This window comes from Camelus dromedarius, chromosome 14 (genome assembly GCF_036321535.1).
Source record: "Camelus dromedarius isolate mCamDro1 chromosome 14, mCamDro1.pat, whole genome shotgun sequence".
In the NCBI taxonomy this organism is placed as follows: domain Eukaryota; kingdom Metazoa; phylum Chordata; class Mammalia; order Artiodactyla; family Camelidae; genus Camelus; species Camelus dromedarius.
In genome coordinates, this window is record NC_087449.1 from 70,383,226 (window position 1) to 70,409,840 (window position 26,615).

At 57.2% G+C, this 26,615-nt stretch overlaps 1 protein-coding gene, 1 long non-coding RNA gene and 1 pseudogene across 8 annotated transcripts; 2 read left to right on the top strand and 1 right to left on the bottom strand.

The window, feature by feature from the left end:
* Nucleotides 1-967: 967 nt before the first annotated feature.
* On the bottom strand, nucleotides 968-13,672 carry MIB2 (MIB E3 ubiquitin protein ligase 2). 7 transcript variants are annotated; one of them, XM_064494184.1, is made up of 22 exons: nucleotides 13,092-13,672; nucleotides 12,521-12,622; nucleotides 12,282-12,402; nucleotides 11,391-11,546; nucleotides 7,213-7,539; nucleotides 6,968-7,139; nucleotides 5,921-6,027; nucleotides 5,626-5,820; nucleotides 5,358-5,500; nucleotides 5,146-5,253; nucleotides 4,219-4,320; nucleotides 3,978-4,140; nucleotides 3,767-3,900; nucleotides 3,524-3,672; nucleotides 3,282-3,438; nucleotides 3,035-3,195; nucleotides 2,820-2,946; nucleotides 2,493-2,726; nucleotides 1,857-2,035; nucleotides 1,583-1,770; nucleotides 1,444-1,509; nucleotides 968-1,301 (listed from the first exon to the last, which is right to left on the bottom strand). In XM_064494184.1, the coding sequence occupies exons 5-22, from the start codon at nucleotides 7,499-7,501 to the stop codon at nucleotides 1,063-1,065; spliced, it is 2,913 nt and encodes a 970-aa protein (XP_064350254.1). In that variant the 5' UTR covers nucleotides 7,502-7,539; nucleotides 11,391-11,546; nucleotides 12,282-12,402; nucleotides 12,521-12,622; nucleotides 13,092-13,672; the 3' UTR covers nucleotides 968-1,062. The 7 variants fall into 7 exon arrangements, with proteins under 7 accessions (XP_064350254.1, XP_064350253.1, XP_031319667.2 ...); XM_064494183.1 differs by having other exon boundaries at nucleotides 11,952-12,402; XM_031463807.2 differs by lacking the exon at nucleotides 12,282-12,402.
* Nucleotides 13,673-16,971: 3,299 nt separating this feature from the next.
* Nucleotides 16,972-17,584, top strand: LOC116156810 (arginine/serine-rich protein PNISR-like; annotated as a pseudogene).
* Nucleotides 17,585-20,218: 2,634 nt separating this feature from the next.
* Nucleotides 20,219-26,335, top strand: LOC135322841 (uncharacterized). The gene is made up of 3 exons (XR_010383744.1): nucleotides 20,219-20,523; nucleotides 21,403-21,492; nucleotides 25,974-26,335. It is a non-coding gene; the product is annotated as an uncharacterized LOC135322841 (long non-coding RNA).
* Nucleotides 26,336-26,615: the final 280 nt, after the last annotated feature.

The window sequence follows — 26,615 nt, forward strand, 5'->3', positions numbered from 1 at the left end:
GGGGCGCGACAGCTGTCAGAGCCAGGAATCCCCACTCGGCTATCCCTGTGGAGGGGGTGCCGAAGTCTGAACGGTCCTGGTGGGGGCTGGGGGAACTGGTGTCTTGAGGCGGATGACTCGACGGGACGGCCCTCAGGCTCCACGGGGCAGAGGAGCCAAGCCAGGTGGGATGTTGGCAAGGGTGCCTCTGGGCTGTGAGCACTGAGAGGCCCACCAGGGCAGAGCGGACTCGGGGCAGGGGAGACGGGGTGGGGGCCGGGGTATTGAGCCGAGAGGGAGGCGCCAGGACAGACGAGGCCGGGGATGCTGGCCCTCCCCGCTCTCCATCCAGGCCTTGAGCCCAGAGTGACAGTGGTGCGCCAGGCCAGCAGGGTCAGCGCCAAGTGTCTGGCAGACAGCCAGGAGGCTCCGGGAGAGCATTTCGGGTGGTTCTTGGAAAGCGCCCGGCCACTGGACCAAGACGAGAACTGCGCCCCACTTCGTGGCCAAACATTTGTGCCAATAAACCGATCCTCTCCGCCCTGTGCCCTGCCCTCTTCCCAGGTCCCTGCTCTGCCTCCCCGCGCTCAGCAGTCCGGAGACCCTGGAGGGGGCGCCTGGCCTGAAACAGCTGCTTGGCCTCACTCTCCACTTAGCCAGGACCTCACAGCCTGCCACGAGACCAGGTCCTGCTTTGGCCAAAGCCTGTCTCCACAGCCACCTCCAAGAGCAAGGAGGAGGCGCTGTTAGACTTTCGGCCCACCCAGACCTTCAGGAAGACAGACACGCGAGCCTGGACCCCATTCTTTCTGGCTCTGAGGCCGGGGTCCGGGCAGGACTCTGGATCCATGAGCCCTGGGAAAAAGAGCAGAACCTTCAGCCAAAGCGCAGAGCCCAGAGCTGGGCAAGCCGAGTTAAGGGGTGGGTCAAGACAGCCCCGGGTAGGGGACCCGCGCGGCCCCACCCCAGGCAGGCAACCAGGCGCAAAGTCAGTGGATCTTTTTATAAAACACTGGATAGGGGTGTGCAAAGGCGGCCGCAGGGCGTGGCCCCGGGACGAGGCGGACCCGGCGGGGGCGGGGGCTACACGAAGATCTGGATGCGGTCGCGGATGGGCTGGCGGCAAATGGGGCAGGCGCTAAGCGCAGCGCCGCAGGGCGCGCACGCGCCGTGGCCGCACTGGAACACGAGGCGGATGTGGCTGTCGATACAGATGGGGCAGGTGATGCGCTCCTCCATCTGCCGGTAGCGGCTCTGCAGCTCCTCCACCAGCTGCCTCGGCGGGCCGGGTGCGGGGGCCGCGCTGACCACCTCCGTGCCATCTGCGGGAAGGGTTGACGGGCCGTGGCCGCAGCGTAGAGCCGCGAGTAGGGGTGAGAGACACTAGTAGGGGGCGGAGCCGTGAGCCGCGGGCGGGGCGGGCGCCTGGGGGCGGGGCGGGCCGGGACTGGAGCGGAGCCCCACCTGGACGCAGCTTCTTGATGATGACCACCTGGCACCTGATGCACTTCTTCATCCTCCGCGAGCACTCTGCGGGGGAGCGCAGTTGAGCAGGGCTGCCCCGCCCGCACCCAGGCCCCGCCTGCCAAGCTTTGGCACTCACCCTCGCACACCGTGCGGTGCTGGCACGGCGAGAACAGCACCAGCAGTGCCAGCTCCGAGCACACCAAGCACTCGGCGGCCTCGGGGCCCGACGGCGCCGGCACGTGCAGGTTGGTCACGGTGTTGGGGGCGCTGATCACCAGCCTTGGGCCCTGGGCCGCAACCCCGCCGCCGCCTGCCTGCCGCTCACTGCGGTGGGAGGAGGAGCTTAAAAGGGCCCTGGGCCGCCGGCCTGGCCTGGCCTGGCCCCGCCCCGCCCCGCCCACCGGGCTCACCGGAAGCGCTGGGCACATCCCTGCAGGGCTTTGAGCACCCGACCCTCGGTGGCCAAGTCCAGCGGGCTCCGGCCGCGGTGGTTAGCGTAGCTCAAGTCAGCGCCTTCCAGCGCCAGGAAGCAGGCGACTGCCGCACCTGCCGTCAGCTCCACGTTGCCAGGAAGGCCTGAGGCCTGCAGCTGGGTGGTAGGACAGACGCTGGTGAGGGTGGGCACGGCAGAAACGCTGGCCTGAAAGGAGCCCCGGTTGGCACTGGGCTGCACAGGCCTGGGCACCCCTCCCTGTCCAGGCCGCTGACCATAGACAGGGAGATAAAAGGCCCTGGCCAGGCAGCTCCGGGGGTAGGGACTGAGTCCTGACACTATCTCTGCACATACCGCGGCCCAACCCCATTGGGCCCCACCTCCTTCCCCAGGCCAGACAGGACCACACACTCAGGAACACTGGCCACACCGTGGTGACCAAGATATGAGAAGATGCCTCCAGCAAACCACCGTGGCCCAGGCTGCACCACCCTGAGAGGGCCTGGCTCCCTGGACCATCCCTGAAGGTGCAGGTGGACAGAAGTCAGACCCTACCCAAGCCTGCAGCCAGACGCCATAGCCCTCTCCAGCACCCAGAGTCACACTTCCTCACCCTGGACAGCAGCTGCAAGGGCCCCGGGTCCCCCCCGGCCCCATCAGCCACCAGGGGCAGCAGCTGATGACGCTGCAGTGCCACGTGCAGCGCCGTATCCCCCTCCTCATCTTCGGCATTGACACTGCAGCCCGCGTCCACCAGCAGCGGCACCAGCCCTACATGGGCCTGCTGCACGGCCAGGTGCAGTGGGGACTGGAGCTTCCGGTTGCGAACATTCACATCACAGCGGCCCTGGGGAGGGCGGTGGGCACAGGCTCAGCCCCGGGACCCCAGTGGGCCCTGACTCCCCAGTCCCTGGGCTGGCCCAGGACCCCGTGCCTGCACCTCTCTGATGAGAACCTGGGCCACCTCCCAGTGGTTGTTGAGGGCAGCCAGGTGCAGTGCCGTGAATCCGTCCTCTTTCTGGGCATCCACCAGCTGCCGGGCCCGTGCCAGGATCTTCTTGACAGCTCTGCGGGAGCAGCGAGACACGTCGGGTCAGGGGCGACCCTGGAGTGGCCTGGCAGCACGGCAGGAGCCCGTGCCCACCCTACACTCACAGCGTGTGGCCTTTGAGGGACGCGTGGTGCAAGAGAGTGAAGCCTTGGCTGTTAGTGGCAGTGATGTCAATGCCTGGCACCTCAGTGAGGACCTCCACGATGCCACTGGCGGCACTGCCCGCCGAGATGGCGCAGTGCAGGGGAGTGTTGGCGTGAGCATCCTGTCGGTGGTGGACCAGCAGTCACTTGGCGGGAAGGTCACTGTCTCCTTGACCCCAGGGACAGGGCCAGGGGACCCAGCACTCACAGGCAAGTTGACGTCACAGCCACGCTCACACAGGACCCTCACCACCTCCAGGAAGCCCCTCTGCACGGCCACGTGCAGTGCTGAGCTCCGGGTGCCATTAAGGGCGTTAGCCCCGCAACCTGAGCTCAGGAGCACCAGAGTGGCCTCTGGCTGGTTCCTGGAGAAAGAGGAAGTGGGAGAGGAGCTGTGTCCACCCTCTAGACCTGCAGGCCCAGCCTACTGTGCTCTGCCCCGGGCCTCACCCCAGGGCTGCATAGTGCAGTGCCGTGTTGCCTTCATCATCTGCCAGGTCCACGCCTGCCCGCGCCTGCAGCAGCAGTCGTACCAGCTCTACCTGGCCGAGGTAGGCCGCCACCTGCAGGGCAGTCCTGCCCTGGTTCTTGGTGTCCACCTGCCGGGAGAGGCAGCAGCAGGTTAGCCCCTGGGCCCCCACCCCTCCCAGGGGCTGGCCGGGCCTGAGAAGAAGCAGGGCCTCAGGAGCTCGCCTGCTCTGGGTGCCTCCGCAGCAGGTCCAGAGCCCGGGCCACATTGCCCAGGGCCACCTCCACCACCAGCCTCCCTGGGTGCTCCAGGTCACTCTTCTGGGCTCGAAGCTTGTCCAGAACGAGGCTCAGGGAGCCTGGGGAGGCGGGGCTGAGATTAAGAGGTGGCGGGGCAGCCCCGCCTCCCACCAGCCACACAGCCAGCCACCCTCACTTTTGTTCTCCCTGGCGCGCTCAGCCACATCTAGGTTGGCATCCTCCTCGGGCCGGTAGGCCACCAGACAGCAGGGGCTGAAGGTCCACAGCTGACCGCTGACTGCCACACGCAGGTTTCCGTCTCCGAAAACCTTCACCACCTTCCCGATGCGGCCCAGAGCCTGAGGGGGGTAAGAGGGCGGGGTCACAGGCAGGTCTAGGGTGGGAGAGGGAGGCAAACGTGGGGGTGGGGGACTCACTGGGGCCATATCATCTGTCCACTCGCCATGCCCGGCCTGCAGCCGCTTCACTGTGTCAAGGTCAATGACCCGCACCACGTCGCCCACCCAGAAGGAGTTGTGCTGAGTGAGAGAAAGGCACGTGAGGGGCTCTGGCAGGTAAGGGTGCCCCCATCCAGCTCCACAGGACAGGCCTGAACAGGACCCCACCCCTGCTGGAAAGCGTGATCAGAGGAGTGGGCTGGATGAGGCAACGGGGACCTGGGCAGCATCCGCCCGACAGAAGCCAGGGTGCCCTTTCCCCGCACACTGATGGGGGAGGGGCATGGCCAGGACCAGACTAGCCTGGTTCGGGAAGGGCAGTGCCCAGGATTGAGCCTGTTCCTCCTCCCACCAAGCCTTTCCAAGCAACTTCCTCCACAGCTTGCCCTCACCTGCACAGAACTCACTGTACAAACCCTGTCCTGTGACCCTACCATACCCCTTTCCTGAAGGCCCGCAGGTGTCCCAGTTCCAGAGCTGAGCCGGGCACACCCCCTCGAGGGGCCTGTTCTCTGACCCAGGGCCCATCAGTGGATGCTCTGCCGCCTGCCTGCCTCCCCTCTCCTGCATTGCCCGTCCAAGAAACCGTCTCCCCACACCCACCCCATCCCCACTGCCCTGAGCCCAGTGTCCACCCCGTCCTAAGCGGCCTTCCCACCTTTCTTGGTGCACCCACAGGGAGTATTCTAGAAAATCAGCCCAACCACACCACCTCCTGCCTTTGAGGCTGCAGTGGCTTCCTCTGCTTGCCCAACTTCCAGTGTCACGCCTTGCACGTTCTGACACCTGGGTCCCCTCCCCATAGAACTAATCGTCTCTGGACCCCGTTAGGCCCTCCCTTCTTCCTTCAAGGCTGGGCAGGGGGCACAGAAGTGGGCGGAGGGACTCAGCCCAGCCCCCATGCACCTTGGTGAGAGCCCCAGGGTGGAAGGTCCAGCGGGTCTTGTGGCGGAACTGCACACGCACGTCCCCGCGGTCCGTGATGCGGTGCACGGTGCCCGTCTGTCCGATAAACTGTGGCGGGTCGTGGAGGCTGTGGCTGGTGGAGCAGGAGGGCTGGGGGTCCAGAGAAGGCGGGGAGGGAGGGCACAGGGGGCTCAGCGGGTGAGGGGGCTCACCTCTGCCATCCTGGGGTTCCAGCCGCCGTGGCCTTCCTGCATGTCCCTCAGAATGTCTGTGTCCAGCAGACACTTAACCTTGTCCCCAGGCTGGAAGGGCTGGCCGTCAGCACTCACCCGGCGCTGCAGCTCTGCGGGCTTGCCTGGGGGCAAGGCGGTGGGCCCAGCTCAGGGGCTACCCCTCCATGCCCCTGTCTACCCAGTGGTGCCCCCGAGGCTCAGCCACAGCAGAGGGCAGCTGGGGGGTGTTGGTGGGGCCCACCCGTACCGAGCCTCGGGAGATGCTCCCTGTAGTAGAAGCCGCCGGCCGCCTCACCCACACACTTGAGGTCCACCTTGCCCTTGTGGCCCACGCGGTACACATTGGTGGTGCCGTCGGCCCACGTCACGCTGGCCACGCTCCGGCCCGTCTCAACATCCCAGCCACGGATGTCCACCACTCGTCCTGACTTCCCTTCCCCTCCTGGGAGACAGGGCCCCGCCAGCAGGCTCAGCCCATGCTCGAGGGTGAGCCACCCCTGGCGGCAGCCATGCCCCACCCCCGACCCGGGCCTCCCACTCACCGTCCTGGGAACCCCATTCCCAGTCGGGGCCCCGAACCACCTTCGCCCCCTGGAAGATGCCCCTTAATGGGATCCTTGGGAGGCCCTGGCGGGGACTCAGTGTGACCCTGCAAAAGAGAGTGAGTCCCGGGCCATGAGGGTGGTGCGATGGTGCAGGCCCTCCATGCTCCTCTATTCTTGCTCCCGCTCCCGGAGGCTGCAGCCGGGGCCCCAGCTCCCAGCTCTCCCCTGGGACAGCTGGCACAGCAGGTCGATGCCCCTCACCCTCTGGGCCCAGACTGACTCTGCTGACTGCATCCCTCCCAGGGACCTTCTCTGACACCAGGCTGGAGCGGGACCCCAGGCCCCCGTCACAGCACGGCCTCTGGTGCGGTCACACCACATCTGTTGCCTCCTGGTGAGCTGAGGGCCCTGTGGGAGCTGTCTCTGGAGCTCGGTGCAGGGCTCAGCACGTGGGGTGGGAGGAAGAATGCAGACTTGGTCAGAGGCACCCAGACAGCTGAGACCAGCTCCCACCCCGGCCAGTGGGCAGCTGGGATGTGGAGCACACAGGGAGTGTCAAGGAGGCGAGAGCAGGTGTGTGCCTCTGGGTGCCCATCCTGGCCCAGTGGATTCTTCCCCAGTCTGACTCCCCTCCACCGACCACAGCAAAGGAGCCCCTCAGCCAGGCCAAAAGCACCCCCACAGCAGCTGCTGGCTGCACACCCCGCACAGGCGGCCCTCAGCGCCCTGGCCACGGCGGCACTGGGGCGCCACTGCAGAGCCTGGCTCTACAAGCGGGCCAGACAGACGACCCATCCACAGCACCAACCCCTGCATGTCTGCTCCGTGGACAAGGCGGCCTCTGCTGCAAGGGGTGGGGGCTGGTGTCAGCACCCAGGCCACTGGCGTGACCGTGCCCCTGGCCACTCTTAGAGGAAATGGCTCAGGAAGGACTTAACCTGTACCCTGGGGAGTGGTCTGGCCGGTGTGGCCGGGACGTGAGCCCGCAGGCAGGCCCCGCCCACTCGTGGAGACGGGGGGGGGGGGGGGGGGGGGGGGACTCACGGGCGCGAGTGCGCCGTCTCGTAGCGCTCGAAGGCGTGGGCCAGGTCGTGCTTGTTGTGCATGTAGCACTGCGTGCACAGGTCGTAGTCGAAGCAGACGCGGCACTTCCAGCGCATGCCCCGCAGCCCGTGCTTCTTGCAGCAGTCACAGATGATGTTGGGGTGGCGGACGCCTGGGGGTGGGCAGGATCAGGGGGTGCCGGCGCGGCCCCGCCCCCGCCCCGCCCCCCGGCCCGCACACCGCACCGATCTGGGCGTTGTCATAGAGCAGCAGGTCGTGCGCGCCCTGGTAGCCTGCGCGGTAGTTGGTGCGGGTCCCGTGGTCCCACTGCACGACCACCGTGCGATCCGGGGTGGAAGGGCTTCCGTGGCGGCCGAGCTCCACCACCGTGCCCACACCGCCCTCGCCGCCGTCCTGCTGGCCCCACTTCCAGTCCACGCCACGCACCACACGCATGCCCACCTGCACGCCGGCCTGGGGGTCTGGTTCCATGGCGGCCAGGACCTGCAGGCAGAGGGCACCCTCAGGCCACATCAAGAAGGCAGCACAGGTTTGCACCGGTTCCAAGAGGGCTGCCAGGGAGAGCCGAATGGGACAGGATGAGGGGGGAGGGAGGTGGGGAGGAGAGCACATTGTGCTAGAGACAGGAGGGGGCCCACATGGCCACGGCCAGCAGCGAGGGAGACCAGCTGCAAAGACAGAGGCAGTCCATCCTGGAGGAAGGATGGGACACCTCTTTGGAAAGGCCCCTCCCATGGCTAGGAGCCCCTGCCCTGTGGTGAGCTGGAACAGAGGTGTTGGGTGATCCTGGTGAGAGGACACTGGGCCCCCAGGGAACCAGGGGATAAGCCCTGGTGGGAAGGTTGGGCTAGGCGGAGGCTGGGCTGGTGCTAGCAGATCTGGGTCTGGGTGGTTGGCATGCAGTAAGCCACCAATATGTAGCTGCATAGAAATGAGTGGATTTGGATTGCAGAGAGCAATGCGAAAGGTAAGACAATAAAACTTTCCAGAAAAAGCGCTTTCTTTCTGCAGACAATTGATAAACTGGGATGCACTGAATTTAAGACTGGAAAGGCAGCAATGCCTGGGAGGATGCCCCACAAAGGCCCTGTGCCCAGAGTTTGTAGAGGGCGCCGCAGATCCCACACATAAGGCTGACAGCCCAACAGAGAGCAGACAAAGGCTGGAACAGGTGCCGCCAACAGCTAACATGTGGGGCCTGACGCTGCCCACGGCTGCAGGCCAGTGGCCAGTGCTGCGCGGTCACTCTGGGCCCCACTGCTGGGCCCGCCCTGGAGAACCGTGGCTCAGCGGCTCCAGGTGTGCACTGTGCACAGCAGTGCCTGTGCCGGCTTTGCTCAGAGGTGATCTGGGTTGTGACAAGTGATTTACCTCCAAGGGAATCCAAACCACAGTCCCACATGTGGTGAAGCTCACAGAGGATGTTGAAGGAAAGCAACTATCTACTCCATTTACAGAAAAGCTCACACAGCACAGGTGAGCCCAGGGCTCCGGAGTCGGGGGACGGCAGCAGAGGCAGCCATGGTGGGCTTCGACGGGAAACGTGCCATTTCCTGATCTGGGTACTGGTGACACACAGGTTCCCTTTGCAAACTTGGATCACTTACAACCCATACCTCTCTGTATCATGTGGTTCCTCAGTGAAGGTTTTTAACAACGTGAATAGATCAGAAACAGCTAAGAGGGAAAATCCACAGAAACTGAAGAGGCTCCCTGGCTCTGGGGCATGAGAGCAGTCCTGCTCCAGCTTCGGAGACTGAGCCTGCACAGGGACGCAGGCTCTGCAGGTGCATCTGGACCCTGGCGCTAGGGAAGCAACCTGCCTGGGGCATGGCTGGGGGTGAACCCACAGTCTGGCTACAGAGCTGTGGGCGAGAGGGAGACCCTGAGACCGGCCGGGGTACAGCCAGACCCTGTTAATGCCCAGTGGCCCTGTGAGGCCCAGGGCTTGGCCAGCAACAAGGGAGGAAAACCACATGTCACTCGTCCACCTGGGCCCTGCCCCACCCCAACCCCGACACTCAGCCCAGGCCAGGCCAGCTCAGCACATACACGGGTGCAGCAGAGACTGCAGGTGAGCAGCAGCGGGGCTTTGCCCCCAACTCACCCACCAAACAGCGGCAAGAGCCTGAGCCCACAGGTCATCTGTCGTCCACCCTCTGCCCACCCCCACCAAGAGGCCCAAGCCCAGCACAGGATGGGCGGAGGTGGGGCAGTGCCCACAGGGCTCAGCTCTTGGTCCGGGACCAGCCTGAGCGTCCACATGAGCCTTCACACCCTCAGCACTGCGAACCACTCGTGCAAATCCCTTCCCTCCCGGGCAGGTGCCTGCGACTACTTCCTCGCCTGCCCAGGACCTCCAGGGGTTCCAGACAGGCACGGATGCTCACGAAGGACAAGCTTTCCCAACTGGATGGCGGGTCTCCTCGGAGACACTCCTCACTGCTCGTTCGCCTGCACGGCCTCCCTCCACTGCCACCTCTCAGCTGCCCTCCTGGTCTCTGGACCCTGGGAAGATCGGGCGCCGCGGCCTGAGGACACCGCAGCTCCAGCCCCAAGGGCCTCTTTGTCCTTCCTGCCGCAGCAAGAATGGCCATGGCAGAAGGCCGCACAAGGCCTGCGGCTCTTCAGTGCCAGCGAGCCCCAGACAAGAGAGGGTCCTGAGGGCTGCCACCCTGGCAGTCAGGTGTGGTGGGCCGTCCACACATGGCCTCGGCCTCCTGCCTGGAGCCTCTCCATCAGCAGCTGCCACAAAAGCCTGACTCAGGCAGAGCAGCGTGGCCTGAGCCAGTGGCCTGGTGACCGAGGGGCAGCACCACCCTGAGGGCACAGGCCCCATCCCCCACCCCGCCAAGCCGCTGACCTCAGCCAGACCCGCACGCCCTCTGCCCTGTGGGAGCCCACCTGGAACCAGTTGTGGCGCGTGGGTAGAACTGAGCTGCCCTCACCATTCCTTCCCACGTGTCCCTGCTGATCTAGTCCAGGCAACCAGAAACCCGAACAAGTGTGGGCAGACAAGCCCAATGAGAGAGCCCTGGTAGCAGGGGGCTCCCCATCTGCAGGGCGCAGAAACTGGCCCTGCACCAACATAAACGGGCAGGAAAGGACCCCAGTCCCATGAACCAACCCTGCAGTCAACCTGCGGCCAGGGTGGCAGGTCTTCTGTCTGTGCCCCAGCTTCTCAGCCTGCCTGGCCAGCTGCCACACCTGCCCTCCTGCTGGCCTTCTGATCCACTGGCCACGTGCTGCGGGACCATCTCCAACAAGACACGGGGTGGGGGTGGGGGCGGGGGCGGGGGCACCGTAAGCAGGAGAGCAAGCACGGCCACTACCTGGCTCTGCCCTCAGGGGATTGGGCAGAGAACAGACAGGAGGGGAGGATGGTGCCCAGCAGGGTTATGGGAAATCAGGGCCAAGTCTCAGCCAGCAAGGGCTCCCTGTGGGGAACAAGGTAAGGTCATCAGGGAAGCCCAGCCTGTCACGAGAAGTGCCTCTGACCAGCACCTGTTGCATTTGCACTGGTATTTTTAGCCTGGCCAGACAGTTCTCCTCCAGCCCTGGCCAGTGACCTGCCACCCTCCCTAAGGCTGCCCACCCCAGGAGCCCACTAGTCCAAAGGGGACAGAGCTGGGTGGGACACGCTGAGCCTTGAGCTTCCTCCTGCCCAGACCGGCACCCCTTGAGGACAACAGAGGACTGTCTTGCCCTCACGCCACCCCAGTCTGGGGCCTCCTTCCCCACTGCCACACTCCATCCTGGAGGTCTCGGGCAGCATCTTGCCCAGCATGGTGTCACCCCAGCAACACCTCCCTGCTGTGCCCTCCTGCGTACGCACCACAAGGACGTGGTACCTGGCTCCAGGGTGTCAGCACCCGGGCTCAGTACTGGAGGATCCTTGTGAAGAAGGCCAGGTGGCTTTCCAGGTCTTTCTGCCACTTCCTTCACCCACCTCCCTGCCTGGTCTTTCTCACTGTTGTCACTGGGACCCAGCAGATGGCCGGTCATGCTCCGTGTGACCTCAGGTGCCCAGCCCTCCCAGCATCAGGGCTCATTACCGCCCCTCAGAAGGTCCCACCGGGTGTACGAAAAGGGGGTGGTAAGAGGGGGGAACGGACCAGGGACAGGAGCAGGGAAGCAGTAGCAAAACCCTGAGGGCTAGGGAGGAAGGGGACCCCCATTTCAGAGGGAAATTCACCCAGAGAGTTCTTCCTTTTTCTTCCTTTGTCAGAAACACCATACCCTGACGCCTTCCTTGGAGCTCCCAGGCCAGACCCTGGAAGCCCGCAGAGGCTGATGCTATGAAGATTTAAAATGACCCTGAGGCACTCAGGGTGCAAGCAGCAGGCAGCAGGCAACAGGCAGGAAGCATTTAGATGTTTGCTTTAGCAAAATAGGAACCTACCTCAGAGCACACAGCAACCTCCCGTCAGTGTCCCGGACACTTAGCTGTTGTTCTGTGGGGCACAAATTTGCTCAGCCATCAAGCTCTCCTGTTGGAAACCAGCAGCCATTGCCGACACAGAACACAGCAAAGCAAACAGGTAACCGGCCAGCGAGTCTGGGGAAAAAATGGTTTTTACAAGATAATTTTACACTTTCAGCATTTACTGTCTCAACCAAACAAATGGACATCTAGGCTGTTCTGTTGGCTTACTAGTTTCTCTTTTCACAAGAAACATCCAGCTCTTGGAAGGCAGAACTATTTCTAAAGTACATGTTGGAACAGTATAGAAACAAGGTGATTGCCCCTATTTGTGAATATTTTATCAGAAAAACTTCAAAAAGCTGCAAAGATTAAACCACGTTTAGCTAAGAAGTTGGCAAATTGCCTTCACTGAAAATAAAGTTACATGGGCCTGACACTGCTTGTGACAAGAGGCGGCCACTCCCTCCCCTGTACCTCCAGCTGAACTCAAAACGCTGTTTAAATTGACACCATGTGTGGCACAATCAACTGGCAAACCTGGCACATCGCAGGGCACAGCAGCTCTGGCTACGGCGGACGGGGACATCCTGGGTGCCTGGGGAATCTGGCCCATTCGGGGCCGGTGAAACCCCAAGACCCAGTCTGGCCCCGCATGAACACACCTGGTGGTAGAAGACCCAAAGGAAGTAAAAGGTGGTCGTCACTGCAATCTTGGCCACCCAGAGGGAAGCCCTCAGGCACCCCGCAGACTGGGTGTCCCAACCCAACCACTGCACAGGGCCGATCTCTGCGGGAGCATGACAGTCAGATAACTTGTTGCACCTGAAGCAACAGGCTGGCGTGACATGGCGAGAGGAGGGGACCCACCAGGAAGGACCGGGTTCGCCAGGGTTCGCCAGGGCTGCCCTTCTTACGTGGCCTCATGCCCAGTCCAGCTGGTGCCCAACAGGAGCCTGTCTGGCACCTTTGCTTATTTCCTCAATTGGTTCTGAGCTCAGAGTGAAAGAGGCAGGATTATTTACCACGTCACCCACCCCCACACACACTCAAAAACAAGCAAAAGCCCTCTGCCATAGCATCAGACAGAATCCAAGTGAAAAGTTCACCTGTCTGGCTAGCCAGTCGCCTCCTCGCTCGCCTTGAGACTGGTGGGCTGCGACCCTGATGCCTGAGGCTCGAGCTTCAGCGCAAGCCCTGGGCCATCCGACCTGTGGCGGCACGGAGATACCAAGACGCACTATCAGCGCCCCGCTGTCTACGTTAGCCATTCCCAGGCCTACACGCACGACCCCCAGAGCCGCCCGGGAGGCCTGCCTCCTGCCCTGCAGCGCTCCCTGGGGTCTGGGGACGCCTGGAGTGGGGTCGGAGGGCTGGCGGACCCGGCTCTGCTGACGTCAGGGCCCCGCGCTGCGCCCTGGACTGGAGTGATCTGCCCGCGCGGGGGAAGGCGGGGAGGGGCAGAGGAGTCAGGGGCGGGGGTGAGGGGCAGGGGGGCGGGAGAGCCAGGGCTGGAGAAGCCGGGTCGGGGGCCCACCGCTAACCCGAGCCCTCCTCACTCGCTCAGGTCGGCCCCGCCCCTGTCATTCCGTCCTCCTTTCAATCGCAAGCCGCCCCGGGGCCCCGCCGCTGCCAGACCGCGGCCCCGGCCCAAGTGCCCGAGTCGACCCCTCTACTTGCCCGGAAGTTTGCGTCCCGCCTGCTCGGCGCCGCAGCTCTGGGGGCCGGAGGAGCGCCGAGTCTGTCAGCCGGTTGGCTGAGGCCTCGGTAAGTACGGCGGCCGGTCCGCGGACCTCGCCTGCTCAGCGCCTGCCACCCAGACAGCCCTGCAGCGGCACGCCGCGCTGCGCCCGAGCCCACCAGCCGAGACCGCCCGAAGCCCCTAGCGCTCCGGGCTCTGGGGCCGCCGCGGGGCCTGCCGGGAACTGTAGTCCGCAGCCCGCTGGGTCCGGGGTCAAGGGGCGGGCCCCAACCACAACTCCCAGAAGGCCCCGCGGCGGCGTGACGTATGGGCGTGAGGGCGTGGGTCCCGTCCTTGGCCCCGCCCCGACAGAGAAGGGTGGTCTCCGGCCCAGCTTCCCCTGCAAGGGCTTGTGTCGGCTCTGCGCCACGACGGACAGAAGAGGCGTCCGACAGCGTGCGCACACGTTGTCAGAGGGATGCGGACTGTGGGCTGTGATGTCTCTCGGGCCTCTCAGCCGCGGCCCGGGGGGAGCGGGGACACTCGTCCCGAGCCTCCCGGGCTGCCGAAGAGGACGCACGCGCGTGCCTGGGACTCTGGGACCTGGCGGCCACGCCTCTGCCGCGGAGGGGCGGGGCCTATGCCGGACGTGCGTCGCCCTTGCCCCGCCCTGTGTGGCGCGGTTGGATTCGGGGACGCGTTCAGTTGCCATGGAGACAGCCAGCCGGGCCATGGGTGGTGGTGTGTCCTGGATTGGCCGGGCCTCCGGGGCTCAGAGACGTGGTGTCGTCACAGCCGGCTCTTGACTTTTTTTGCTTTAAAATGGAAGTAACGCCAGTGCATGCTTTTAATTCACGAAGAACTGAAGACCTAGTGAAAAACAGCGGCCCCGTGCCCGTCTTCCCAGAGGCAAATACTTCCAACCCTTGAAAACTTTCCTCCGACCGAAACCTCCGAGTTTCAAAACCTAGACTGCTAGTTTTGGATAGATTCATTTTAGACATTTCTGTGGACTTCCCGATAAGGTCAATGAGAACTTGGCTCTCCAAAGAACTCACCGCCAAGGGAGCATTTTCGTGACTCTGTTTTGCTTGTTCGCGGTTACTGTACAAAAGCATACCCCCATTCCTGTACTACCTCTTCTTTTTTCTCTCAATACTTACCCAGTATTTTCCTTATACCCAGACTTTTCCACGGATAATTTTCTTTGCCATTTGCCTATCAACATTTTCCAAAGGCTCATACACACTAGTGATGTTTACTTCCTGGAGCCTCCTCTCCCAGAGCCCCCGATCTCCTGTTCCAAGCTAGGCCGATGGCTTTCTAAACCCATTGCACAGCTCTGCCATCTTGAGCTTTCCTCCGCTGTCATCCTTGTGACTTTCTCTGCCTTTTTCCTGTGTTGGATTCCTTGTTTCCTGGAATCTGTACTGTCTTCCTTTTTGGTTTACTCTTATTTTGCTGAAGTCAGTCCACTAGTAGCTTCCTGGAAAGGGGACATGTCTGAAATGTGTTTGCTCTCATCTCTAATTGACAAGTTTGGTGTGGTATAGAATTCTACGTTGGAAATTCTTTTCCTTCAAAATTTTTGAAGTCAGTTTTTTGCTTTCAGCTTCCAGGGCTGCTTTTAAAAAGTCCAAAGTCATTCTGATCCCTGCCCATTTGTGTGTGATCCGTTTGCTCTCTGAAAGCTTTTAGGACCTTTCCTTTATGCTTGGTGCCCTCAGTGTCACAGGGATACACCTTGATGGGGGCCTCTTGCTCATGGTGCTCTGCACACAGTGGTTCTCTCCATCCTGTGGGCTGGTGTCATTAGTTATGGAGCTTTTGGAAGAACACCCCCTCCCATTTCCTGTGTTCTTTCTCGATGGAATTCCTATGACTCAGATTCTGATGGAACTTCTTGGACTAACCCTCAAATTTTCTTTTTCACGTAGAGTTTACCTCTTTTTCTGGCATATATTCTTAAATTTACCTTTTAACCCTTTAGCTCATTAGTTAAGCTCCGTGATATTGTTACTTATAATAAAAAATATAGGCCAATGGCACATGAAAAAATGCTCAATATGGCTAATTATCAGAAAAAATGCAAATCAAAACTATAATGAGGTATCACCTCACAGCAGTCAGAATGGCCGTCATTCAAAAGTCCACAAATGACAAATGCTAGAGAGGCTGCGGAGAAAAGGGAACCCTCCTACACTGCTGTTGGGAATGCAGTTTGGTGCAGCCACTGTGGAAAACAGTATGGAGATTCCTCAAAAGACTAGGAATAGACTTACCATATGATGTAGCAATCCCACTCCTGGGCATATATCCAGAGGGAACCTGAATTCAAAAAAGCATGCACCGCAATGTTCATAGCAGCACTATTTACAATAGCCAAGACACGGAAACAGCCTAAATGTCCATCAACAGATGACTCGATAAAGAAGATGTGGTATATTTATACAATGGAATATTACTCAGCCATAAAAAAGAATAAATAATAAGGAAAAAAAATGCCATTTGCAGCAATATGGGTGGACCTGGAGACTCATTCTAAGTGAAATAAGCCAGAAAAAGAAACAAAAATACCACATGATATTACTTATATGTGGAATCTTAAAAAAAAAAAAAAGACAAACGAACTTATTTACAAAACAGAAACAGACTCATAGACAGAAAGCAAACTTATGGTTATGAGGGGAGGTGGGGAAGGGATAAATCGAGAGTTTGAGATTTGTGGATATTAACTAGTATATATAAGATACATAAACAAGCTCATACTGTATAGCACAGGGACCTATATTCAGTATCTTATAGTAATTTATGGTGAAAAAGAATATGAAAATGAATATAAGTATGTACATGTATGACTGAAGCAGTGCGCTGTGCACCAGAAATTGACACAACGTTGTAAACTGACTGTACTTCAATAAATTAATATATATACACATACTAGGAAAGAAATGTACACTTGGTCTTTGTCCTCAGTTTCTGCCACAGAGCTCCTAAAACCCTTGAATTTTCTAAGTGAAAAGAGTCGTAAAGGTGCATTTTGATATTCATAATAAGCCTTTTCCCATCACCCCTGAGTTTATGTTAACAAGGTGATTTTTGGAAAGCCTGTAAGGATGCCAGGGGAGCCAACCAAGTGATTAGAGGGTTAGGACCCTCAGCCTCGCCCTCTGACATCTGCGGAGGGGAGAGGAATCTCCCGTGGCCGATAATTTAACTAATCACGTCCATGTAATGACACTTCCATGAAAACTCAAAAGGTCAGGGTTGGGAGATTTTCTGGGTCGGTGAACACGCAGAGGTTCAGGGAGAGAGTGGTTCCCAGAGGCTGTATGGAACACACCTGCCCTCTGCACCTCTTCCATCTGGCCATCCCTGAGTTAAATCCTTTTATAACAAACTGGTGGTCTACTAAATAAACTGCTTTCCTATGTTCTCTGAGCTGTTCTAGCAAATTCATCAAACCTGAGGAGGCATTTCATCAAACCAACATACAGTCGATTGGTCAGAAAACAGGTAACAACTGGGATTGCAGTTGGCATCTAAAGGGGGGGGGCCTTCTTGTAGGGCTGAGCCCTTAACCTGTGAGACCTGACGCTATTCCAGGCAGAGCATGTCAGAACAGAGTTCAGCTGGATCTTGTTTTGTACATGAAGAAACAGGTGCATCGAAAGGGTTAGAGAAGTATTAAAGGGAAGGTGGTTACAGTGACGTTCTGGAACCAGGGTGGGACGTAAATAATCTTGCTGCTATGTTTCCAAGATGTAGTCTGAGTCAATCTACATTTTATGCAGAAGGTGCAGCTCTGAGACAGGAAATCAAATCAATGGTAAAAGTCAGAATGTGCGATCAAGGAGGGTGCCGTCAGGCCAGTGACCCTGGGTGCGGTCGTTCCAGCACCAGCAGGACCCAGATGGATGGGGCCGCACTAGCTCAAGCTCGGAATGACGAGAGAGAAGCTTCAGGATGGGAAAGCACAGCAGAACAGCCACTAGGAGAGATGCCACGTGGACAAGGCATGTCTACAGTGGCATCTGGTCCAGGCGGCCACAGGAATGTTCACAGGGATTCAGACTTTAGCAGAATGGGGCAGGCATCAGCCCCGCTCCCCATCAGCTCTGGACACGCTAAACACAGGCCCAACAGATGGTGTTCCTGCTACCGAAGACAGCAACTCTCAGGAAGGGGCACCCTGCCCCTGCCAACAGGCGTATGTTTAACCAGCACAATCACGGCTTTGACAGATCACTGGATAATTCTGCAGTGGGGCCAGTGGGGCCAGTGGGACTGCATTTGGCCTACCCCAAGGTGTACTGCATCCTCCTTATTGGCAACCAGCACATCCAGGACCTCCAGCACCTCCCAGGGTGGAGCAGAAAGGCCATCCTCATCTGGAGATCCGCAGTGCTCACATATCCAACCTCCCGTGATGCCAGAGTCTCCACGTGTTGATGCAGTAAAACCCAGGACTCTTCCATCTTGGATCCGATAAGGGTTTTTAAAACATGGAATGTCCAAAGCAGAAGTTGGAGAGAGAAAGAACAGAACAGCAACATTCACAATTGTTCAAAAAAGGGCACAGAAGATGCTGAAGGAGGAGCATCTTCCTTTATCTCGGAGAAGGTGGAGATGGTGACAGAGCATAGAGGCTGCAAGTGGCAGCAGAGTCACCAGCGGCCCTACCTCCGCTTCCTCAACAGGAACGAAGTGGTCCAGGTGACTCGGGAAGAGAAAGGGCATCAAAAGACTCACAGGCTTCTGGGTGATGATGATGATGAAGTGTGCCCCGCAGCCAAGGACACACACCGGGAAGCAGTGACGCCCCTGCAGAAGAGTGCGTGCGGCCGGGGGGTCTGGGTGCTTTCCGCCCAGGAGACAAAGGGAGTGACTGCGGCTCTGAGTCATCGGACCGATGAGGAGGAATTACGGGATCGAATCAGCAAAAGCAGGCAGCTTTTTGGAGGAGAAAGAAGAGCTGCAGTTACAGGACAAACGGATGGCGCTAGCGGAGCAGGTTCCAGAGGAGATGCGTGAATGGATCCGTAAAGAGCAAACTCACGTGTCACTATGGGAAGCAAGAGAAAGAAGAGGTTAAAGAAAAGAGCTCCAAATGAAACCACATCAGTTTTAGAGCAAACAAAGCAAGCTGCAACTCTGCATGCGGTTCTGACTCTGGGGACCGCACGCTCCTTGTCCTCCCCACCTGAAAAGAAGAGGCGGGGTAGACCCCCGCAACTAAAGCTGGGCACAGCAGTGCTGCTGAAAACCTGCCCCTGTGCGCCCACAGCCGAGCTGAGAGTCGCAGGCAGAGTTTGGGGCAGAGAGAAAAGAACAGCTTTGTTGCTTTGCCTGGCAAAGGGAGTCAAAGCAGGCTCGTGCCTTACGGACTGCAAGCCCATCTTGGGGCTGGGGGTCTTCAGGTTTTATAGAAACCTTCTCTGTTCTGGGTGGAACAGAAGAGGTGATGACAATCAGGGTGTGAGCAGGAGCGACATTCCTTTCATCCAGATAAGAACTTGCTGTGGTTGTGGGGGAATTGAGGAGGGTCTGCCCGTTTTCTTGGGGTTTAGTCCATGACCTTCTTTCAAGACCTCCAGGGGAAAAGGATAAGTTATTCTAAGAAAAGTAGGTACAGGGAGGGGAGTGTGTTAGTCATACGATCAGTTCAGCTAAGAGCGCGGGCCTGAACCACTCAGTAGCCATCTGGCTAGTCTCCTACTCTTTCAGAATTAACACAGAGCCAACTGGCTGGAGGGAGGGGGAGAGCTGGGAGGAGGTTTAACAGGAACAGCCTTGAAAGAGGAAAAGGAGGAAATTCCAGGCTTCCCCGAGACAGATAGACCAATGGTCCAGGCGCACTAGGAGTCCAGATGGGTGCACGGCTGATGACCCACGGGAAATCTTAGTGGAAGCAGTCATGTGCGTGAAGGTCAACCGCCATCCAACATGGAGGAACAATGTGGCAAGGGGCCGGGATGTTCAAAAATCCCATGGTTTTAAGGGCTTTCTCATGACAGAGGCACATTGTGACAGTGCAGGTGAAACCACAACTTTAAAAAAATCTGTAAGTAGGTGTACTTTCCCCAAATGCTACTTTCCCACGTACTTAATAGGAATTCTCTGTATTACTCCCCCCCCTCAAAAGTGCATGAGACCATAAACATGCCATTCTGTTTCAGCTGTAGTGTTCTTAATCTTAAAATTATTCTTGAATATACTATGATGTCAGTAAAGCTCTTCAGTTCCTTTGGTTTTTAAAATATCGAGTTAAACTGTAGCACATGGGTCAGTGTCCGGAGAACTGCTGGGTGGCGAGGAAGACCCAGGCGGAAGGTCTCACAGTGTGCCTCGGAGAGTTCGTGTCTGCTTTTTTCTGATTTTTTTCTCAGAGATAATGTTCTTTCACAAGGCGAGCTTCCCCCCCCCCCCCCATTTCAGTTCAATTACAGATTTCTAAAAGCCGTCCTTCTGGTCTCTGATTCTCTTTCCTCCAGGTTCCCCTTCTCTGTCTGCTTGGGATCTGGGGAGCCTTCGTCCTCTGCTCAAACGTCCACGGGGGGGCACTGTATCGGAGGAGCTCCAGCTCCACCGAGTGTCGGAAAACCTCCAGATAAAAGTAGCTGGAAAGGACAGGGGATGGTCCCTCCCCTTAGTAGAGGTGGCGGGGGGCTGGGTGCCGAGTCTCCAGGCCTCCGACCCCGTCGGACCCTCGTTGGCGGCGGCGGCGGCGGCGGCGGCGGCTCCCTCGCCGGGGCTCCCATCCCGCAGCCACAGGGCCGCCCAGCCCCGGGCCCCCCGTGCGCCCGCGGGAGGCCAGCGACGTCCCCCCGGCCGAGCGCGCCCGGCCAGGCCGCGAGGGCCACGGGGACCGGGGGGCGGGGGCGGGGGTCCCAAGAATCAGCACGGACGGACGGTGAGGGGACGGCGTCTCCGCGCCCAGAAGCCGGGGGCAGCCCTGCCTGCTCTCCGGGCCCCTTGCCTGGCGCCTCCGGGGCCGCTCAGCCTCTGCCCCGGCGCGCAGCTGCCCGCTCCCTCCGGAAGCAGGCCCGGGTCGGGGGCTGGGTCCCGCCCTGGGTCCCGCCCCGCGGACGCGGCCCGCCCTCCAACCTCCTTTCCCCTGGCGGTTCCCTCACGTGAAGTCACCAGTGTCCCCGTCACTTTGCCGTGGTCACTACGCGCCGGGCACGGTCCCCAGGGCCGCCCGCGCTCCCCGCACGTGCTGCCCAGCCAGCCCAGGGAACCCCGCGCTTCCACCAGTCACAAGCGCGAGGCCCGGGCCGGCCGGGTCCAGAGCCCGACCACGGCCGCATGGTCCCGACGGAGGGGTGAGGTCAGCCTTCCAGCCAGACCTCTGTTCCGGCCTGAGCGCACCCGCCCTTCCTGGAAACGTGTGTCTCCGGGACCTGAGCTTGCTAGGCGTCTGTGGCGCAGGTGAGCTCAGTCCCGCACAGCAGTCCCTGGTGTGGGCTCGGGTCTGGCCCCGGGGCCCCACCAGCTGGGCCAGCAAGCTCCCTCCTTCGCCTCTGCCCCGCCCGTCGTCCACCACCCCTAAGGTCCTTTTCTGAAAACTCGCGGAAGGACTTGACCTCTGTGGGCTGTTCTGTTCTCTTGGCTCTTGTGGGATCCACCTTTCCAAGTCTGCTCTTGGGTCTCAAGGCCTTGGAGAAGGAGAGGAAGCAGACACATTTTTAGGTGTAGGGTCCCAGCCTGGGGGGGCTGGGGGAGGTCACCCTGGGACACAGCTGAGAGCACAGGGCCCCGGAAGCCCTCATCCCAGGCAGGGGCGTGCGCCCTGGGTGGGGAGACCCCGGTCATAAAACAACACGTGGAACAAACACCTCAAATAGTAAAGTTATATGTAATATAACACCTGTTACTTTCAACATAAAAAATATGAAAAACAGGAGTTTTTTTGAAACAATATATACTTCTGTGGTATTTAGTTTTCTGTTACATAAATACTATTTTTAAAGAAAATATCAGTGACTAATCAGCACGGCATTAGCAGTAACAGTTAATTAACAGGACCAATTAACCACGTGCGCCAAACACACAACAGTGTTTTCATGGCGTTCCTTTTTCTGTGATACAGTGCTTTAGCTTGTCTCTTATTTTAACTCTTTATATCAAAATGTTGTGGACCATAATAGTGTGTATTTTCAATACACATAAATGTAAGGCTTTTATAACAGGATGTAAATACAATAGGGTTAATTACATAGATGTCTGTATTTATCAAAAATCACCATATGTTTCTCTCTGTCCTACGACACAATAGTGTGTTTTTGCTTTTTCTGTGTCCTTTTCCAGTAATTTGCCAGCTTTTCTGAACAGCCTGTGGCCTCCTGGACATCTTTCCCTCCTTCCCTGTAGTAAAACTGCATACATGAATACAAACAGGTAAACTGCCTTGTCACTACTTCTGCTCAGCACTGTCCTGGAAATTCTGGCTGAAGGAGAGAGAGAGAGAGGGAGAGAGGGAGGGAGGGAGAGAGAGGGAGAGAGAGGGAGGAAGAAAAAGGAAGGGAGGAAGGGAGAGAGAAAGAAAGAGAAACAAAGAGCAGTCAAATTGGAAGGGCAGACGTAAAACTACCCCCATTCACAGGTGATGTGACCTGATGCACAGGAAACCCTAAGTACTTCTCCCACAACCACTATGGCTAATAAGCAAAACAAAACTGCGGGATACAAGGTTGATACACAGCGGTTGTATTTCTACACAGTAGCGATGAACAATCGGGGAAGTAAACTAAGAAAACAATTCCGTTTACAACAGCACCCAAAAGAATAAAATAACTAGAGACAAATTTGACCAAAAGGGTGAAAGACTTGCACAGCAAAAACGACAAACTGCTGCGGAAAGAAGCTAAAGAGCCCGGAGTAAGTGGAAAGCATGCGGCTGTGTTCCTGGATGAAAGGCTTCGCACGAGCAAGGTGGCGGTCCTGCCCACGCAGTGTCTCCCCTCAACCACAGGGTAACCGTGGAGGGACGCGGGGAGGACACGGGGTCCAATTTAAGTAGTTCCCAAAGGCCAAAGCACAGACAGTTTGAGCAACAAAGTAAAAAATGATAACGTAAGACTATACCTCATAGAATAAATTAAGTATCTAGGATTCTACCCTGATATGAATAATTGAATAAATAAATAAACGGGGGTGAAGGCACAGCTCTCCGTTAACTGAAAAACTCTTGTTAATACAGGAAGAATGAGAGAAATAGGACACACCATTAGACAAACAGCACAGTGCTGACTGTTGGCAGGGACCATGGGTGGATGCTGAAATTCGTGGTGAGAGTATATGATGAGAAAGGACATTTCCATGGTCTCTGAGTGTCTCTCCATTAGCTGTTGGTTGCCTTTACAGTGGACAAGTCCAGCAGACCCCACCGCATCCCAGTGATCAGGGTTAATGTCACCGGCCATGAGACATGTGGATGCCCTGTTAGGATGCATGTGGACACATAACTTTTGCCAAAAATGTTTGACGTCATTCCAGCCTGGAGAGAACAGCAGGCACGTCCAGGCTGAGGAGCGCCAGCACCACACTGAGCAGCGCCCTTCGCAGGCGGCAAGGTCACGCGCAGCAGGCAGGCGCTGAAGGCCCCTCATGGACTGCAGACGACTGCAGAGGGCGCTGTGGGAAGGCGGGAGCATCTGAGTCGGTTCTTGGTTGCTGGTGTGGTATCAAAGTTCGCCGCCTGCTTTTGAGAATCGTACTGTCAGCCAAGAGTGAGGGCTCTAAATCAGAAGGCCCGCCAACGTGTGGGTCCTTGTCACGGGCTAGAATGGATTCACAGCTGAGGCAGAGGGACAGAGCAAAAGCTGCTTTTATTTCTCAAAAGAGGAAAAGGAAGGAAAGTGCTCGAGCAGGGAGAAGGACAGAAGTGCTCGCGCAAGGAAGAGGGCTCCGGGGGAGGGGGGGAGCGGTCAGCCAAGCTGGACGATGGGGACGGCTCCGGCCCAGGTCCGGCTACGTGGACTTTATGGGAGGCTTCTGCCATCATGTCCCTCTTCCAGGTGTGACAGAGCCAATCAGTCCTTGTTTTCAGTCCTTCCATGGGCTTTTCCGGTGGTTGTCATGGCAGTCGTCAGCTGCCATGGCGCTGGTTGGGGTGTCACTAGGAGCTAATATCTTACAACGAGCATGTAATGAGGCTCCAGGTCCACTGGAAGCCAAGTCCTCTGCCGTCTCAGACATGGTGGGTTCTAACCGGTTCTTGTTGCTTCTCTGCCGCTGCCTCCTGAGACTAGGATAAAGAGTAATTGGTTTCTATCTGAGGGAGGGGTGGGGGGATGATCCTGGGGGCGACAGCCTTGGTAACAAAAAGGAAAGTTGCTTTTAACTAGAATGCCTGCAGTCCAGTGGACTCAGCATCCCCCCAGAAGCCATCTCCAAAGATTCTGCTCAGCCATGAAAGTTTTACAGGAGAATGGGGGGGTAATCTTAGCCAATGGTTGAGACAGGTGCTCAGGGTCTTTGCCATCCCCCAGTGCCCGCAGGCTTGTCCTCCTCCACTGCTGGAGCCTGCTCTTCTGTGACTCAGGGAGCCTGGGAGATGGTAGCTTTTCTATACACAAGAGGCAGGGGATGGGGCTGGAGGCGGACAAGGTCCTGCTTCCTTTCAGTACTTCGTCCGTGTTAGTTGAGAACATTAGGAGAACCTGGGTGAGACGGACTATGGGAACTCGCTGTACTGATTTTTCAACTTCTCTGAAATTCTAAATTATTTAAAAATAAAAAGTTACACACACATAATCGGCTATCACTACACACCCACATCCACTAGGAAAAGACTGAAATTGCCAAGCGTTGGCCAGGATGTGGAGCAATGGGAAGTCCCACCTCCTGCTGGTAGAAATATAAAACGGTACGGCCACTGAGGAAAGTGGTCTGGCAGATTGTTAGTGTCAGTCACACACCTGCCCTGTGTCCCCTAAGTGCCACCGCACCCACATATTCACTGGAGATCACTGAAAACATAGAGCCACGCAAGACTCCTATATGGATGTTTGTAGCTGCTTCTCCATGATTGCCAGGCCTGCCAAACGTCCACCAACAGGCGATGGATAAGCAAGCTGTGTAATGAGCACCACACGGCAGGAAAGAAGCGAACTGCTGAGGCGTGCAGCGGCGTGGAAGAAGCCAGGTGCAGGAGAGAAATGACAGAACGACTCCATTTGCATGACCTTCCAGAACAGGCAGGATCACTGAGAGCAGGGCAGAGAAGCCCAGGAAGAATGGAGCAGGAATGTTTGTGTCTGGATTGAGTGTGACTACACAGATGTCCACATCTGCCAAAAATTCACCGAACTGTACTCTAAAATGGATGCATTTTACTTAAAAAATTATACCTCAACAGATTAAAAAAAATAAATACATTGGATACAATCAGATAAATGCACAGATAAGATGCATATATGAACAAAGCAAGAAGGGGGATGGGGTAGCTCAGGGGCAGAGGGTGTGCTAAGCATGCAGGGGGTCCTGGGTTCCATTCCCAGTACCTCCATTAAAAATAAGTGAATATCAGCTGATACAGTTTTATATAAAAAAACCCAAGCAACCCAATTAAAAAATGAGCAGAAAACCTAAACAGACATCTCTCCAATGAAGACATACAGATGGCCAACAGGCACATGGAAAGATGCTCAACACCACTAATTGTCAGAGAAATGCAAACCAAAACTGCAGTGAGGTATCACGTCACACCAGTCAGGATGGCCATCATTCAAAAGTCCACAAACAATAAATGCTGCAGAGGGTGTGGAGAAAAGGGAACCCTCCTACGCTGCTGGTGGGAATGTAAACTGGTGCAGCCACTATGGAGGGCAGTATGGAGATTCCTTAAAAGACTAAAAATAGACTTACCATGTGATCCAGCAATCCCCCTCCTGGGCATATATCCGGAGGAAAAAATAATTCGGAAAAAACACACAGTAGGGGGAGTATATAGCTCAGTGGTAGAGCACGTGCTTAGCATGCACAAGGTCCTGGGTTCAATCCCCAGTACCTCTATTAAAAAAATTAATAAATAAACCTAATTTCCTCCCCCACCAAAAAAAGAAAAGACATGTGCAGCCCAATGTTCACAGCAGCACTATTTACATTAGCCAAGACATGGAAGCGCCCCAAATGTCCATTGACAGATGACTGGATAAATAAGTTGTGGTATAGTTATACAATGGAATACTACTCAGCCATAAAAAAGAATAAAATAATGCTATTTGCAGCAACATGGCTGGACCTGGAGACTGTCATTCTAAGTGAAGTGAGCCAGAAAGAGAAAGAAAAATGCCATATGATATCGCTTATATGTGGAATCTAAAAAAAAAAAAGGACACAAATGAACTTACTTACACGACAGAAACAGACTCAGACATAGAGCACAAACTGATGGTTATCAGGTAGTAAAGGAGGTGGGAAGGGATAAATTAGGAATCTGAAATTTGCATCTCTTGGGGAGTGACGGAAATGTCAGCTATCTTGATTGTGGTAGTGGTTTCATTGGTGTATATACATCTATCAAAATTCATCAAATTGTACATCTGAAATATGTGTAGTTAACTGTACAGGAATCATATCACAATAAAAGTGTTTTTAAAAAAGGAAAAAGGAAAAGAATAAATAAATAAAAATAAAAATAAAAAAGGAAGAATATCCACAACACTTCTGAAACAGAAGTACTGAAGGGGTACCAGCCTTACCAGACGGTAAAGCGTATTGAGACCTGAATAATTAGACAGGGTAGAGCCAGGAGAGCAGAACAGAGCAGAACATCCTGTGGACCTCACGTGCATAAGGGCGGCTCATAAACCCCTGGGTAGCGGGGGGGGGGGCACTTAATAAAGGAGGTTGAACCTGGAGTTTGTGCCTTACAGAACCAGTCCCAGGCTGATCCAGACTCAACAGAAACCATGGAAGTAGTGCGGGACCAAAGGAGAATCCCTTCTTAACCTCAGGCCTGGCAAGGCTCTTGTAAACAAGACCCCAGATCCGGAAGTGACAAAGGATGCTACGTTTTCCGCGTAAAAGTTAACCATTCTTGCTGGGCAAATCATCACAAGCAAAGTCAAGAGGCCAAAAAGTGGGAGAGCTACTTGCAACTTACGTAACAGACTAAGGCTGAGCAATACAGGTTGGTACGAAGGACAGAACCCGAGCCCAGGACACAAAAGGAACAGGAAAAGAAGAGCTTAAACAAGTGAACGTCCGCGCTCTCTGAAGGCAGGAACCCCGACCCTTCGACCCTTCGCGGGGTGGGGAGGGGGGCGGTGCGGGGAGAGCAGGGCCCGGACCCCACGCGGCCGCTATTCGCCGCGCGGCCAGCAGGTGGCGGTGCCCGCCGCGCCGAAGACGTGCGCCCCCTGCCGGTCGCGCTCGGAGACGCTCGCGGCGAGGGACGCGGGGCTCCTCCAGGCGCGTCTTCCAGCAGGTGCACAAAGGTCCCAGCAGGGCGACCCCTGCAGCGTTGCTGATGACGCCAGAGGACGAAAGCAAAGCCAGTCGTGCATCCACAGGTG